This window comes from Protopterus annectens, chromosome 11.part0 (assembly GCF_019279795.1).
Source record: "Protopterus annectens isolate FY-2018-M chromosome 11.part0, PAN1.0, whole genome shotgun sequence".
Classification (NCBI taxonomy): Eukaryota; Metazoa; Chordata; order Ceratodontiformes; family Protopteridae; genus Protopterus; species Protopterus annectens.
In genome coordinates this window covers 340,877,896-340,894,722 of record NC_056745.1, presented here as the reverse complement: position 1 = coordinate 340,894,722, position 16,827 = coordinate 340,877,896, and the positions used below count along the sequence as shown (strand labels likewise).

The 16,827-nt window shown below is 38.3% G+C and overlaps 1 protein-coding gene across 1 annotated transcript in view; it reads left to right on the top strand.

Moving 5' to 3' along the window:
* STAB2 (stabilin 2) overlaps positions 1 to 16,827 on the top strand; it is a 922,612-nt gene that overhangs the window by 493,750 nt on the left and 412,035 nt on the right. The window contains exons 31-34 of the mRNA XM_044087850.1: positions 1,561 to 1,638; positions 9,833 to 9,931; positions 10,046 to 10,153; positions 15,223 to 15,354. Of these exons, the coding sequence (XP_043943785.1) occupies positions 1,561 to 1,638; positions 9,833 to 9,931; positions 10,046 to 10,153; positions 15,223 to 15,354 (417 nt within the window). The remainder of the gene's footprint in view (positions 1 to 1,560; positions 1,639 to 9,832; positions 9,932 to 10,045; positions 10,154 to 15,222; positions 15,355 to 16,827) is intronic.

Genomic DNA, 16,827 nt, shown 5'->3' with positions numbered 1-16,827 from the left:
TTTTTCATTCTAAAAACTGTAAAGCACATACATGATAAACCGTCTTAATTAACTTCCATCCTCCTTCCCACCCAAGGTGCATCTCTAATCCCTTCACTCCATTCAGTTTCTTTTCATCGCATTTATTTTTCTGTTTGTGTCTCAGTGTTTTATTTTTTTTCTAATTCACATCACATTTTATCCTGTTTATTGCTCTACTCAGTATCCACTCACTTACCTAATGCCCCATCATTGACAATGTTTTGATGTGAGGAGCTATAAGTTACCCCACAGTTTGGAGACTGCAGCACTAGATATGTATATGGGAGAGATAACAGGGCTCTCCCAATTTATAGGGATTGCATGCGGGTATTGAGGGATGAACCTAGGAAAGGAAAATCTTCAAAACACCTTCTACCTACTCGGTACTGATTAAATTAGCCACACCACTGAAGCCTCTTCATTATTTCACATTGCTGTTGTTTTTTTTTTTTTTTTTTGTTCTGTCTTTTATAAACACTACATTTAAAATTAATATGCTATTTTGATTGTCATTTAAGTTATCCTCTTACATTATTTTGCATACAGTGATGTTGACATTTTCACAGACCAACATCTTTTTCTGAAGTATAATAAATCTTATTGCTTCTCAGTACAACTCCTCCCGCAGCCACATTAAATTCCTCTTGCATTTTAAATCCAAAAATTAGATCTACTTTTATTGAAGATGTAACTCTGTACCAGCCAGTAGAAGTCAAATTAATTTTAATACATAATAAATTCATACCAGAGTAATTTCCATCCAAATTGCACTGTTTGCATAGTTCAGATTTAAGCACAGCGTTTGGGAAATGGAGCTTTTATCTAAGTTTTCTGAAGAAAGAAGAGAATTAAATACTTGATTTTGTGCAAAGAAACAAGTGCCTTTTCTCTGCTTAACGGTGACCTCTGAACTGTATATCATAAACACAAAGGTGGTGGAGGGGTGACATATGTTGCTTGGAGGTGACATAGTATAGTGCACAGTGGCAGAAAAACCCCTATATAAAAAAACAAGTTTTCATGATTTCTTTGAAAGCATCTTCATTTGAGCCCAATGTAATGTGGTTTTCCAGCCGCATATCTTAAACTATCTGTTATATCTTTTGTGAGATCCTAATTTCCCTAGTGGTATGGGTACATTACTTCGAGTCACTCTAAAACTACAATTAATATGTTATGAAAACCACCACAGGATGAGTAGGGTCTACAGGAAGAAGAGAACGTTGAATAACATGAGGCAGTAAATAAGCACATACAGGATCTGCATAATTAAAATGGTGGTTCCTCAAATGTCCATTTGTAATTTTTTTCCTTAAGAAACAAATATTCAGCATGTAATAAACAAATGGTTGCACATAGTATAATATCTAAGAAAAAAATCCTGGTGCTGTGTTAGATCAGAAAAATAAGCTTGTCATTTATATGGCATAAATATTGCTGCCATATTTTATTAAACCATCCGAAAGACATAAAAATGGAAATAAATTGTGATACAGATGTAAACTTAAGAGCAAATTCACTCTTCTTTTATACTTTCAGAGCATAGCAATTCATGGTGCGAATATAGTCGTTGGTGACGTGGCAGCAACAAATGGAGTGATACATGTTATTGATAAGGTATGAATATATCATTATTTTCTTTAAATGTTTTAATGTTTAAGGTATTTTGTCACATCATCTGTCATCCATGCCTCAGTCCTCAATGGAATATAAACAGAACAGACAGTAACAACATCATTCAGATTGCAGTGAAGGTCTGTATTAGAATGGGGACTCAAACCTCAATATGCAGGGACTTGCTGAATGAGTATCCAGTTGGTGCCTCAGAAATATTTATTACATATGCTGCTCTGCTCGGTGGTTACATAGAGAAAAAGTACCTGGTTTCAGAATATTTTCTCCCTAAGTATCCAAAGTCAGCTGTTTAATGTTGTCCCTTACATTTGACAGCAGATCTAATTTTAATTATTTACATCAGGGCATACCAAGAAAGAACATCAGGTGTTTACAGATATATACAGTGAACACACAAAGTAACACTAGTACATTGGTACATAAAAGCAGTTAACAACTGAAGTTTTTTACCAGTATACTGACACTTGTTAGGCAGGATTGAGGCAGGAGCAGACCCAGTAGTTTAGTAGTCTTCCTCATAAAGCTTTTTTAAAATTGAGACTATTTGGGATAGATCTGATGGTTAGATAAATTTTGTTCCAGGTCAGTGATATCATATATAAGCTATGGCCAATGATTTTTTAGGCTTATAGATATCCAACAGAAGTTGGTAAGTGGTCCAGAGAGAGCAACTGGGAGTATAGTAATTGATGAGAGGTGAGATGGCAGGACAGGAATTAGGTTTACTGACTATGAAGAGGCTGAAGAGCAGTTGAGAGTGGAGGAGGCTGTGAGCGAGCTTGAGACAATTTAATGATTTTAGAGATAGGCACTGGTGTGAGTTTTAAGACTGGTTTGCAAAACTCTAGCAATTTTATTGTAACAGAGTTTTAGTTTTGTTTTGAGAGTGGATGACTGAAGGCTGGTTAAAATATGTGAAGCATAGAGAAGAGTTGGAAGAAGATGTTTGTTAGAAAGAGACAGCCTAGACTCATTGGTAAGGAATTTTTTGCTCTGTAACACGTGCCAAGTTTTGGTGATTTTTTACACAATTTTGGACATGTAGGTGAAATTTTAGTTGGTCATCAACAATGAAGCTTTGTAGTTTAGTGTGTGTTGCTACTTCTATTAAGGTGTTATCAAAGTAATTGATGGTAAATGATGTTAAGAGCTAAGAAAGAAATTTAGGGAGAAATCAATAAATCAGTTATTGACAGGGCTATGTGGTAAGGTAAACCAAAAGTTATAAAACTGTGAACACTGTAGAATAATTCAAAGCATAAAACTATGGTAAAAATTAGAAATCTTGATATAGCAAATGCCATTTCATATTGTAAAACTATTTAATATGTGTTAACCACTGCAACCAGGGCTGTAAAAGTAGGTAATAAATTAGTCAATGATGTAGAGCAAAATGACTAGCAAACTAAGCTACATTGTGTTGGATATAATTTAAATTCAGCGTTGTACCTGTTGCCATATCATTATAAAAAGTAAGACAAGAATTAGTTAATAATGTCATAACTCAGTCATACCAATGTTTTCTTACATCAGACTACAAAAAATGTCTATTACTAATTTTTGTATTGGCAAACATATCAGGCTGACTAAATGAATGTAATGAGCCAATGCTGAGCAATTTCTACACATTGAAATGGACTGCTTTAATGCAGCCAGAATTTCAGCAATTTACTCAACAAAGACAGATTGTGTTGCAAGTACTGAACAAGACTGAAGTATGGAGAGCAAACTGAGATCACAATAATAAAAGACAATAGGTGCCTATATCACATTTATTTATGAGATTCAGAAAACAACCATCTCCCATGGCTAAAATAAAGTTAGTACCATTGTATCATTTATTACTTGTAAATGTTTAATTTTTTCTTACATTTTGTCTTGCTATTGTATTATAGTATGCTTAAAAGTGCAAATTGTTGCCTGAAAACATATAGTTCCTTTCACATGAGTTACCCAAATCAGGGGATCAGATGTATAGGGCCTATGCATTCTGTCCCCTATTATTGGTTTGGTTTCTTCATGTATGAAACAGCAAAGTGAGTAACAAAGATGTAATGGCATGACTCTGCATTAGTTAGATAGATATTATGACTGTTAGCCTATTATGATATGATTATTAGTAAGCCTGTTTCAGGATAATTTTATCTATTCATAAAACTACACTTAAATGCTTTTCCCAGGTTCACAGTATGGCATATTTTGTCCACTACCCTGTGCTTCCAATGATATAAATTACAGCTAACAGCAGAAGTAGGAATACAGAATGCCTTGCTATAAGAGTAACCTTATAGGTTCATAGGTAGGTACTAGGCTATTGGCCTTAGGGCCTATGCAAGCCCAGCCAAAAAGGTAACCTGGATTTGCCACCCAAGAAAATTATTTTCCTGTACCACTGTCGAGCAGAGCCCCAGAAGTGATCCCTGGGGTGAATTTCCTATTTCCCATCCAATCATCAAGATTTTTCTTAAAGAGTGCTAATGAGGAGCTTTGCTTGATATAGATAGGTAGTTTATTCCAGAGTATGGGAAGTCTCTGGGACAGGAATCTATCCCTCCGGCATGTTCTGTTTATTGGGGTGACAAGGTTTAGGTCCCTAGAGCATATAGCTCGGAGGGATTGGGATTTCTTTAAGTGGAGCATGTCCAACAGCTCTGGGTTTGACATGGCTTTGTATTTTAGGCAGAGATCACCTCTGAGTAGGCGATATGCAAAGGAGTAAAGCTGAAGTTTTTTGAGATGGTCTGCATAGGGTATCTGTTTGAGGCCAGTAATCCTCTTTGTGAAGTACTTCTGTGGGCTTTCCAGTTGTTGTAGATGTCTTGTGAGGTACATACCAAAAGGGGCATTGTACTCTATAATGGGTCTAATGAGTGATGAGTAGAGGGGAACAATGACCTCTTTTTTTCTGGATGAGAAACCTTTTGTGATGAGGTGTGCCAAGTAGAAGGATTTCCTGACTACTGTAGCGATATGATTATCAAAGGAGAGACTACTGTCCACCTGTGTCGCAAGGTCTCTTATCACACTTTCAGTGTTAAGTATACTACCGCCTATGTTGTAGTTCATGGGTACATAGTTTTTACCAAAGGGGATGACAATGCACTTTTTGGAACTGAGCTTGAGACCATGGCTTTGACACCAGGCATCTGTCTCAGTGAGGCCCTTTTGTAGTATGTCAACATCATTAGGAGTTTTGATTATGGCTCCTAGTTTGCAGTCATCTGCGAACTTCATTAGCCAAAGACCTTCTGTGTTAGCCTGTACTTCAGAGAAGTAGATACCAAACAGGAGAGGACCCAGGACTGAACCCTGTGGTACTCCACTTGTCACTGGTCTGAAGTTGGATTTGGAGTCTGCTACTTTCACAGTGTGGGTTCTGTCAGTGAGCCAGTTGGCAACCCATCTTGTGACACAGGGATTTATACCTAGTTTAGTGAGTTTATCTATAATTCCAGAGTGGGGGATGGTGTTGAAAGCCTTGGCAAGATCTAGATAGGCTGTGTGAACCACCTTACCCTCATCTGCAGCTTTGGTGACTGCTTCAAAGAAGTCTATCAGGTTTAGGAGACATGATCTGCCTTTTACAAACTCCAACTGGGTGGGGTCCAGAGTTTGGAGATTACCAATGTCTTTGTTTATAAGTTCCATGATGATACATTTCATGGCCTTGCAGACCAGGCTCATCAGGCTAATGGGGCGGTACCTCCCGGGGTCCATGGTGGCTCCCCCTTTATGGAGTGGGATAACCATCGCTGTGCGCCATTCAATGGACACAAAGCCTGAGATGAGGCTATGATTGAACATGGTACTTAGGTGGGGTACCAGTTCTTTCTGTAGTTCATGTAGAACGCAGCCTGGGATGTTGTCTAGTCCCATGGATGCTGTGTTCTTGGCTTTGGAGAGTGTAGTTTTTATCTGTGCAGCTGTGATTACAGGAACTTTGCATTCTTCCGGTATAGAGATGGGGCCTTTAGGGGGTGAGAGGGGGGTAAAGTTAGCACTGAATCTGTCTGCCAGGATGTTGGCCATATCAGTTGGGTCTGTATATTTAGTGCCATTGTGCTGTAAATCAGAGCTGATCTGAGTGTTGCCATTGAGATTTTTGACATAGCTATAGAATGTTTTGTGGTTGTCTTTAGAATCAGTGGTGATTTTGTTTTCATAACTAGCTTTGGAGGATTTTTTGAGGGATCGCAGCTTCTTACTGAGGCTGACCAGGGAGCTCCTCCACTCATGGGATTTTACTCTCTTTTGCAACAGTTTCTTCCTTCTGTTTTAGAGTTTGTTTATGGCAGGGGACCACCAGATTGGCTTCCTTTTTTTGGAGGATAGCATCTTGGTTCTGTTTGGGATAGCACAATCCATGCACTTGTGTAAGTGCTTATAAAGTGCAATCGTGTAGGATTCAGTAGTCGTAACTGTATTGTCCATCTGCATGGGTGTCATGAAGTTCACCACTTCTGTCTTAAGAAGCATGAAGTTGGCTTTGGAGAAATTTTTTACCATGGTTTCCTTAATGGGGGGTGGGGGCGTGATTAGCTTATGGTCGGATCGGTCCAATAAGGCGTTGACTTCAGGTGTGGGAAACCGGTCACTCATGTTGGTAATGACTAGATTTAGGATATTGTTGCCCCTGGGGGGGTGTGGATAAGTTGATTCAGGGCATTGGAGTTTATGAATTCCAGAAAGCGTTGAGTGAAGGAGTTGGTACATGAGTATTTTTCCCAGTTAATGGTGAGGTAGTTGAAATCGCCCATTATTAGGGTGTTGGGTTGAACCCCAATATTTTCCAGGACATCAAGAAAAGAGGAGTGGGAATCCTGGGGCATGGTGGGGGACCTGTAGCAAGCTACAATTTGGATTGCAGTTTTGCCTAGGGTTAGTTGCACTTGGATAACCTCGGATGCATTATGCTGAGCAACTAGCCTGGAGGTGTGGATATCCTTAATGAATCCTTAATGAATATGGACACACCTCTGCCTTTGGTGTTCCGGTCCAGGTTACATGGCTGAAAAGTGTGGTATGAGTTATAGCCTGGTAGTGCAGGGGTGCTCTCTGGAGCCTTGAACCAGGTCTCAGTCACTGCACAGATATCAATGTTCTCCATTTTAAGGAGTGCCTCGAGTGAGTGCATTTTGAGATTTAGACTTCTAGCATTGAGTAGCATCACCCTTAGTTTTTGCTTGCCTGTTCCTGTTACGTTGGTGAATTTGTCATTTGAACCTTGCCTAAAAAAGGCACTATAGGGGCGGCAAGAACCTTAGCCAGTATCTGGAATCCCAGGGGTGACAGGTGCAGGTCATCTCAGGCAAAGCAACGTGGTCTGTCGACCATGTCATCCCAGGCAGACAGATACTGGATCCCTTTAGAGTGACACCAGAAACTTAGCCAATTGTTGAAGTCAATCATTTTGTCCGTGTACTGCGGCATCATTCTGGTTGATGGCAGGATGCTACTCAGGGCTAGGGTCATACCTGCCTGGGCTACAAGATCGGAGAGCTCTTCCATGCCTCTTTTCATGTAGTCCAGGGAGGTACATCTCAGGTTGTTGACACCAAAATGGACAATGACAGAGTCATATTTGTACTTGTTGTGGAGTGACTTGAGTGCATGGGTTATGTGGTAGATCCTGGCACCCGACAGGCAGCTGACAGTAACCTTCTCCTTGTTTAGCCTGGTGAGTGGGACATCAGAGTGACTGACTACAGAGTCGCATATGGCTAGTGTGTTGGGTACGTTGTTTTGCCTCATTGGCTGTGGTTGAATGGCACACAGTCTGTGGGCTATGTGTCATTTGGGTTGTGTTTGGAGGGGTGGAGGTTGCTTGCTTTTCTGCTTTTGAGGTCTCTGTTGCTTGAGCAGATTATTATTGACAGCCTCCGCAAATGTTTTTGTGTTTCTATGTGTGGATTTTGGTGGTGTAGATTTAGTGAGACTATGTGATGAGTATGGTGTGGTGCAAGTGTTTACCTTCTCGACTGTCAAGTTCAGTCTTGGTTGGAGAGAGCTTTACCTCCAGTTTGGCTAGATAAGTGCATCTCTCACAGGTTGTAGTGTTGGGTGGTAGGAGGAGAGGGTTGTCTGTGTACATGAGGCAATTTCTACATTGCCCCAAGATGCCCTGATTCATCAGATAGACAGGAGAGAACACAGGGAGCTGACCCTTGGGCATGCCTGAATAAAAAACGATTTTCCTCTAGGAAAGTGAGTACAAGAGCTTTTTTTACCTAAGCAAGTGAGGAAAGTAAGTACTAAAACTGTTTTCCTCTAGGTAATAAGGAAGGTTGAGTGCTGTAGTAATTAGTAATTTATTTAGTACGTACAACAAGTTCTGAACAAGTGCTGATCAAGAATAAGCAAATTCAAGTGCTAAAACTAAGAATCTGTATCTGGACTAAACTAGTTACAGGAAAGGGGGGAAACAAGTGCAAATACGGGCTTTTAAATCAGAAAGTTGATAGAGATGGAAAAACTGCCCAAACGGCCAATAACTACAATTTCTGGGCCAGAACCACTCCTTATGTGGTAGATAGGTTACCTAGTGCTTACCATTCCCACTGATAAGCTAGAAGGCTTCCCTCCAACACAGAAAGCTTGGGGGGCTCAGAAGCTTACATACAGTCCTGGATGCAGCAAATCTGAACCTGGACTACACTGGTTACAGGAAAGGTAGGAAATAGGCTTAGATTTTTTTTTTTATATACAGAAAAGTAGCTAAAACAGCAGTAAAAACAATTAAAATGCAGTGCAAGCTAGCACACTTGAGTATGTAGCAATGTTAGACCAAACAGTTTAAAAAAATGCAATTAAATTAATCTTCCTCTTTCAGCTACTCCCGTTAGGGGTCGCCACAGCAAATCAACTGTTTCCATTTCTTCCTGTCCTCTGCATCGTGTTCTGTCACACCAACCACCTGCATGTCCTCTCTCATCACATCCATAAACCTTATCTTAGGCTTTCCTCTTTTCCTGTTACCTGGCAGCTTCATCCTTAGCATCTTTTTCCCAATATACTCTGCATCCCTCCTCAGCACATGTCCAAACCAACATAATCTTGCCTCTCTGGCTTTGTCTCCAAACCTTCCAACCTGGGCTGACCCTCTAATATACTTATTCCTAATCCTGTCCATCCTCGTCACACCCAGTGCAAATCTTAATATCTTCAACTCTGCCACATCAAGCTCTGACTCCTGCCTTTTTGTCACTGCCACTATCTCCAACCCATATAACATATCTGGTCTCACTACCCTCTTGTAGACCTTCTCTTTCACTCTTACTGGTACTCGTCTGTCACAAATCACTCCTGACACTCTTCTCCACCCACTCCATCCTGCCTGTACTCTCTTCTTCACCTCTCTTCCACACTCACCATTACTCTAAACTGTTGATCCCAAGTACTTAAACTCATCCACCTTCGCCACCTCTACTCCCTGCATCCTCACCATTCCTCTATCCTCCCTCTCATTCACACACATATATTCTGTCTTAGTCCTGCTGACGTTCATTCCTCTTCTCTCTAGAGCATATTTCCACCTCTCCAGGGTCTCCTCCACCTGTTCCCTACTCTCACTACAGATCACAATGTCATCTGTAAACATCATAGTCCATGGGGACTCCCGTCTGATCTCGTCTGTCAACCTGTCCATCACCATTGCAAATAAGAAAGGGCTCAGAGCTGATCCTTGATGTAATCCCACCTGTAGTTAAATTAATAATGACTAAAAACAAGTGCAGAAGGAGTCTATTAAGTAGAATGTGGTAAAGAGATGGGACTGGGGGAGTGTCCCAGATCAAATCTGCAGTGGGGGTGGGCAACTGCAAAAGCCTCCAAATTTAAACATCAAGACAGGAATAGGGAGGGTGAGTAGGGGGAAAAACACCTTCAGCAGAGATCTGAAAAACTGTACAATGAAGCAAAAATAACAGTGCACAACTCTGAAGTCAGCCAGCAATGATATAAAATTAGTCAAGCAACAATTACCAGTACACAACTCTGAAGTGCCAGAAAAATATACTCAGCTCTGTATATCTCCAGGGAGTTTAAAGAGCACTCTGTCAGGACGCAGGAAGGCTCCAGCGAGGATATGCCATTATCAAAGACGACAATGAAAAGATAAAGGAGAAATAAACATGGCTCAGATTGTTAATCACATTAACTGAATTTTGATTTATTGCAGGTCCTGATACCCCCTCAGCTTATGAGCAGCTCTGTACCTGACCTGCTAACTCGACTGGAACAGATACCTGAATACTCCATTTTCAGAGGTTACATAATTGTGAGTGTGATTAATACTGCCTGGATATCTATGAAGATTAATTATGTATGTCATGATTAAAATGGTCTCCTTCAATCACTTTCTTATTTTATGTTTTGCTGTTTCTTGTTGCAGCAATACAGTTTGGCCACAGGAATTGAGAGTGGAGATGGGTACACAGTATTTGCACCATCAAATGATGCCATTCAGAATTTCGTGCAGCAGAAAAGAACTGCAACTTTGGTATGTATTAAAATCTGCTGTCTGGAAAATTCATTCAAAAAGCAGTAAAACAAAATAATGGATTGCAACTGATAAAAACTGAGTCTGCACTCTAAAAGCCCTTAAATTCCTACCAATGTGGTAACAATGTAAAATAATCTAGTATAGTTTAAAATCAGAGAATGCAACATTTTTAGGCAATAAGCCATATTTTTCTCTTTGGGATATTTCCTGTAATCTGCTATAAGTAAATGACCACTAATATTCACCTAATTTCAGTGGTAGAAGTGAATGTTTTATTATTTAATTAATTAATTGGCAATTAATAAATCTAATTAGTCATTAATGATTCTCATTCACCCACAAGTTTATAACTCCCTATCATTAATTCATTAATTTATTTTATACATACTTCACTTTAATATATAAACAAATAAATAAAGTCAAGAATGGCGCACATACAGATGCGCACACACATACACACACACACACACACACACACACACACACACACACACACACACATACATATATCTATATGTATATAGATGATATATATAGATATAGATATAGATATAGATATAGATATAGATATAGATATAGATGTATATGGGTCGACTTCATAAAAACAAAAACCCACTTACCTGAATCACTAACTGTCGAGACAACTTCGCGGAAACCTCAATAGAATAAATAATCGGATCACTGACTAGAAACTCCAGGAAAATAACCACGTCTAACACAACAAAAAAATTAAACCAAAGCAAATTAAACCTCCACACCCCCTCTAACTAAATATGCCAACTCTAGTTTGGACTACAATGGTGAAAGTGCCAAAGTTCACCATGGTGGCAAAGTGGTTCCTTTCGTACAGTAACTTTCCAGTGATCCGAGTTTCGTTTCTATTGAGATTTCAGTGAAGTCATCTCCACATTTAGTGATTCTGGTAAATGGGTTTTCGTTCTTTTCAAGTAGCCCTATATATATATATATATATATATATATATATATATATATATATATATATATATATATATATATATATATATATACACACACACACACACACACACACACACACACACAAATACTTGCATAAGTGAGGAATTTGCAATCCTAGTTTTTTTCATAGTTTTATGTATGTTTCAGAGGACTGAGTTGCTTGAATCAAATAAAATAATGTGTAATGATTTATCAAAATGCATATAAAACAAAAGTGTCTTCAAAAATGAATGCACAACTTGTCACAAAAATGCAAAGGGACATGTTAAGTTAGAGCTAAAGTCCTTTTAAAAATAAATGGACCTATTTACACCAGGAATTTCATACAACCACAATAAACAAAAACCTAATTCTGTCATCTTTTTTTTCTTTTGTAACACTACCTGCTGTTGTGAAGTGCAGACATTTTGGTATTTAATATATATGCCTAAAACCAAATCATCTGTTTGTTGCTATTTGCACTTTTGTTCCTTTTCTCTGGTACTTGCCAGCTACATTTTCATGAGCCAAGGTTGTGGTAAGTTCTACATTTAAAACACAATCTAAAAATTGTGCTGTTAGACACCACTTGAAATGTATTACTTTCATTCTTAGCATTGATTTAGCATTCTATGTTGTTTAACACTGTCCTGTGGAGGGTAAGAAAAACTTATTTTGTAGTACATGGAAAATCTGTAATAAATGACAAAAAAAGTAAACTCAAATGGAATGCAAAACTGGGCTTAGTAAAGACATTTAGACCGGGATAGGGAAGGCAAGGGGGGGGTCAAAAAGTTGGCATGATTTTTGATTTACACTGATGGATACTCCATAAATTATATAAAACCTAAAAAAAGCCCAGGACAAAGGATCAATGGGTGGAAACAGACAGCTGTGTATGTGGGGACTTATAGTCAGAGTCTATATATGTGCTGTTATTGTAGTGTTGTTCAAGAAGAATTAAGCAGAGATAGAGAGAGCTGGAAAATTATGTAAGAGAAAGAGGCAGAAAAAACTGGGCACTTTGTGCTTGGATGGGAGGAGAACTCACCAGTACAGAGGGAATATCTGTTATCAGCAAATTGACTTAAGAAAGCTATTCTGAATCGATGGAAGGAAATGAAGATAATGAGAGCCTTTAAACAGGGACCCCAAGGGTACTTACAGGGTAGGGTAGTGTATACCCACCTGTTAACTGTAATAACCATAGAAGCATGTTCTCTTCTACCTAGTTCCTTTCCTCACTTCCATTTCTTTGCATTTCTAAGCACTAATCACATGATCTATTGACAAACCACTACAACTCTTGAAATTCTAAATGTTCAACATCTAATAATGCATAAGAATATTGTATAGTGTAATCATTGTGTTTATTTCATATGAATGTAATATAATTAGCAAATGTGTGTGTAATTGTTATTGAATATTATTTATGCTCATGCACTTCTTCTTTTTCTTTTGGCTGTTCCCGTTAGGGGTCGCCACACTGGATGATCTGTTTTCATTTCTTCCTGTCCTCTGCATCTTGCTCTGTCACACCAAGCACCTATATGTCTTCTCTCACCACATCCATAAACCTTGTCTTAGGCCTTCCTCTTTTTTTCTTACCTGGCAGCTCCATCCTTAGCATCCTTCTCCCAATATACCCAGCATCCTTCCTCAGCACATGTCCAAACCAAGCCAATCTCACCTCTCTAGCTTTGTTTCCAAACTGTTCAACCCAAAATGACCCTCTAATATACTCACATCTAATCCTGTCCATCCTTATCGCACCCAATGCAAATCTTAACATTTTAACTCTTGCCACCTCCAGCTCTGACTCCTGTCTTTTCATCAGTGCCACCGTCTCCAACCCATATAACATAGCTGGTCTCACTACCCTCTTGTAGACCTTCCCTTTCACTCTTACTGGTACCCATCTGTCTCAAATCACTCCTGTCACTCTTCACCACACACTCCACCCTGCCTTCACTCTCTTCTTCACCTCCCTTCCACACTCACCGTTACTCTGGACTATTGATCCCAAGTATTTAAACTCATCCACCTTCGCCACCTCTACTCCTTGCATCCTCACCATTCCTCTGTCCTCCCCCTCATTCACACACATATATTATGTCTTAGCCCTGCTGACCTGCATTCCACTCATCTCTAGAGCATATCTCCATCTCTCCAGGGTCTCCTCCACCTGTTCCCTACTCTCACTACAGACCACAATGTCATCCGCAAACATCATAGTCCACAAGGATTCCTGTCTGATCTCATCTGTCAACCTGTCCTTTACCATTGCAAATAAGAAAGGGCTCAGAGTTGATCTTTGATGTAATCCCACCTCCATCCTGAATGCATCTGTCACTCCTACTGCAGACCTCACAACTGTCACACTACCCTCGTCCATATCCTGTACCACACTTACATACTTCACTGCCACTCCCAACTTCCTCATACAATACCACAACTCCTCTCTAGGAATCCTGTCGTATGCTTTCTCTAAGTCCACAAAGACACAATGCAACTCCTTCTGGCCTTCTCTGTACTTCTCCATCAACACCCTCAGAGCAGACAGCACAAATGTACATTACTGAATTTTTTTTTAAAAATGTTTATGGTATATTTGAGCATTTCTCCCAAAACCTCAGTGGACCCATTTGGACAAACCCAGTAGACAAAAGCAAAGTAAAAATAAAAAATATATAAAATAGCAAGGAATAATAAAAATAGTGGTTGGATCAAGGACATAGAGGTGAGATAGGGGTAGGTGAGATATGCAAATGTTAATGCATGGTAATTAGGTCATGAAAGGAGACAGGAGATATGGGATTAAAGGGCATTAACATGAAGGAAACGTAACAACATAAGAATTTAAGGGAGGAAAGGTCTGATAGGTCTATTAATAAAATTAGATAGAGAAATATTTTGGCAATAGTCTGTTGTAAGATTGGGGAAAATATGTTAAAGTGAAATGGGTGTAAATTATGATGAGATATTATGAGTTGATTTGTTATACATAAGCATACAAATGATATAGAAAAAAGGTTTAATGCAAAGCAGTAGATTTGCTACAGAACAAATGAAACCTGAACATGAATTATTTAACCTATGAACAACTGATGCTGGTCCACTATTTGTCTAACTGGTAAGACAAGTCTAGTTTAACAAAATAACCATACCAGGGGTAATTAGTATTCTGCATGTTTACCCACTTGGTTCACTACCCTCACTACATTTCTTGATATTCTTGAACCCTAGTGATCTTTTATGTCCATTCATTCAGATGTTAAAAAGAATATAAACTCTATTTAATTGTAACTCCTTTTATACTTAATTTTGCCTGCTACAATTCCTTCTCACTCACCTATAGCTCTGGTAATTTGTTTTAACTTTCTTTTTATTCTTTCTCCTATCTTTTGTCTTGTGTTATTTCCAAAATTGCCACAACGTTATGATAAAATGACAGCAAACATCAATTTAGAGACACCTTCCTATTTAATTTCTTCAGTACCTATTTTAGTTAATGTGTTCTTTAAGCGAAGGCAATTCTAGCCAAAATATGTTAAGGAAACCTCAGAACTTGTCCAGAACTCAATTAAAGATTGTCCAAACACACAGATCATGAATGAAGACAGTATGTGTAAAGACGTTCTAAGCATGTTTTTCTTTGATTACATTTATATTTACTAGAATAAAGTGGACGTATTTTAAGGAATGCAGTAGCTGGTTTCATTTTGATATAATCTTGTACTTTTTCATTACATCCCTACATTTAATTGTTAATTCAGAGGAAATGATACAACGGGAAATGCATGTATATGGCTTTTATGATTATTTCATTTGTTCCTTGTTTATTACTAGTAATGGTGATATGTTCATTTTTGGGTTTTTTTGTAGCTATTTTTCCTGTAAAGTCCTTTCATCCACCCATAACCCCTCTTTCCTATTTTTGCACATGGGGTCAGGGTGTCACTTCACCAGTGGCAAGCATCTAGCGCCATGGTTTATACCACTGGGTGGCTAGCCCTTCCATGGCTATAAAGTCCTTTTGAGCACATCATATGAAAATATTTCTGAAAAGAAGTTCTGCTTGAATTTTAAGTAGATTCGTTGTCTTTCAGGATGAAGACACAATGAAGTACCATGTAATTGTTGGTGAAAAACTTATGCAACAGGATCTGCATAATGGGATGCATCGAGAAACCATGCTTGGATTTTCATATCAAGTGGGCTTTTTTCTCAGAGATACACAGGTAATGTGCATTCCTTTGTCTTTAGGAAAACATTAGAAGACCTTGTGATGTATGTTTTCTTTGAAGGGGTGGTAGCAGCAACAAAGGAGAAATTCATGAATAAGTTCCACAGCTGTTATTGCTCATTTATGAAATCAAATTTAAGCAGTCTGTTAGTTTCATATTACAGCAGTCTCTTGCATAAATACTAATGAATTAAGCTAATGTTGCCTTTAATGATGTCATAAGTAAAGTAACATAGTCGAGTAACATAAGTAAAGTAACACTGAAAAAGCCAAACTGTTGCACCACGGCCAAAATAAATTTGTGGACACAGAATCAGATAAAATCCTGCAAATCTATTTATTGAATAAAAACAAGCATAAAAATACTTGTTAAGTAAAAAACCTTTCGGTCCTGTCATTGACAATGTTAACGATATTCCTGAGATGATTACTCACAAATTACTCCATGTATTGAGATGAATAGTCCCAAGGAGTAATTTAGATGCTATCCTTCAAATAATAACGAAAGCATACTGTCCAGCAAATGTGTATTCACATATAATGGTTCACCAAAGTTTCATCACAGAATGAAATCTTTACCTTCATGAGATAACGCATATGGAGCAAATGTTACTTTTCCGTTGCTGGAACTCACAAATACATGTTGACAGGGAAAAGTTCCAAAACAGTAAACCCCAAACACACGATAAGCGCTTTCGGTTTTCACCTTCTTCAGATCGTAAGGGGTAAAAAAGTGATGTTCTTTTAAACCAGCTTGTAACCAATAGCTTTGAGCTAAATCTGGTGCCTTTTGCAATGACAAATGATTCCTTGGGAAAAAAAGGTACATACCTTTTATTCAAATGAAGTGTTATTCATCATGATCTAAAGCCAATAGACTGTTGAAAATCATCGTGCAACATCTAAGACTGGAGGTTGAAATTGTGACATCAAATCTAATATAGCAAATACGATGACAAATGATTCCTTGCAGAAAAGGTAGATACCTTATATTCAAATGAAGTGTTATTCATCATATTCTTCAGCCAATAGGCTGTTAGAAATCATTGTGCAACATCCAGGACTGGAAGTAAAGATTGTAGCATCAAGTCTGATATAACAAATAAGAACTTCCAGAACTTGACGCACCTCCTGTTTTGTCAAGTTACAATGTAACTTGGTATATTTCTTATTTAAAATTACGCAAGCGATCTTACAAGGCATTAAAGCTCATTTGTTTCAGCCATCAAACCTAACTTATCATACCAATAGGACTATAGAAACAAAGTGAATGTCATCTATTTGGTTTTATATCTCAGCCAATATCCTGTCTCTACGGATATTTAAACTTAATCAAAATGTCAAACTTTTTGACATTTTGTTTCTATAGTCATATCGGAAGGTTTTTTACTTAACAAGTATTTTTATGCTTGTTTTTATTCAATAAATAGATTTGCAGGATTTTATCTGATTCTGTGTCCACACATTT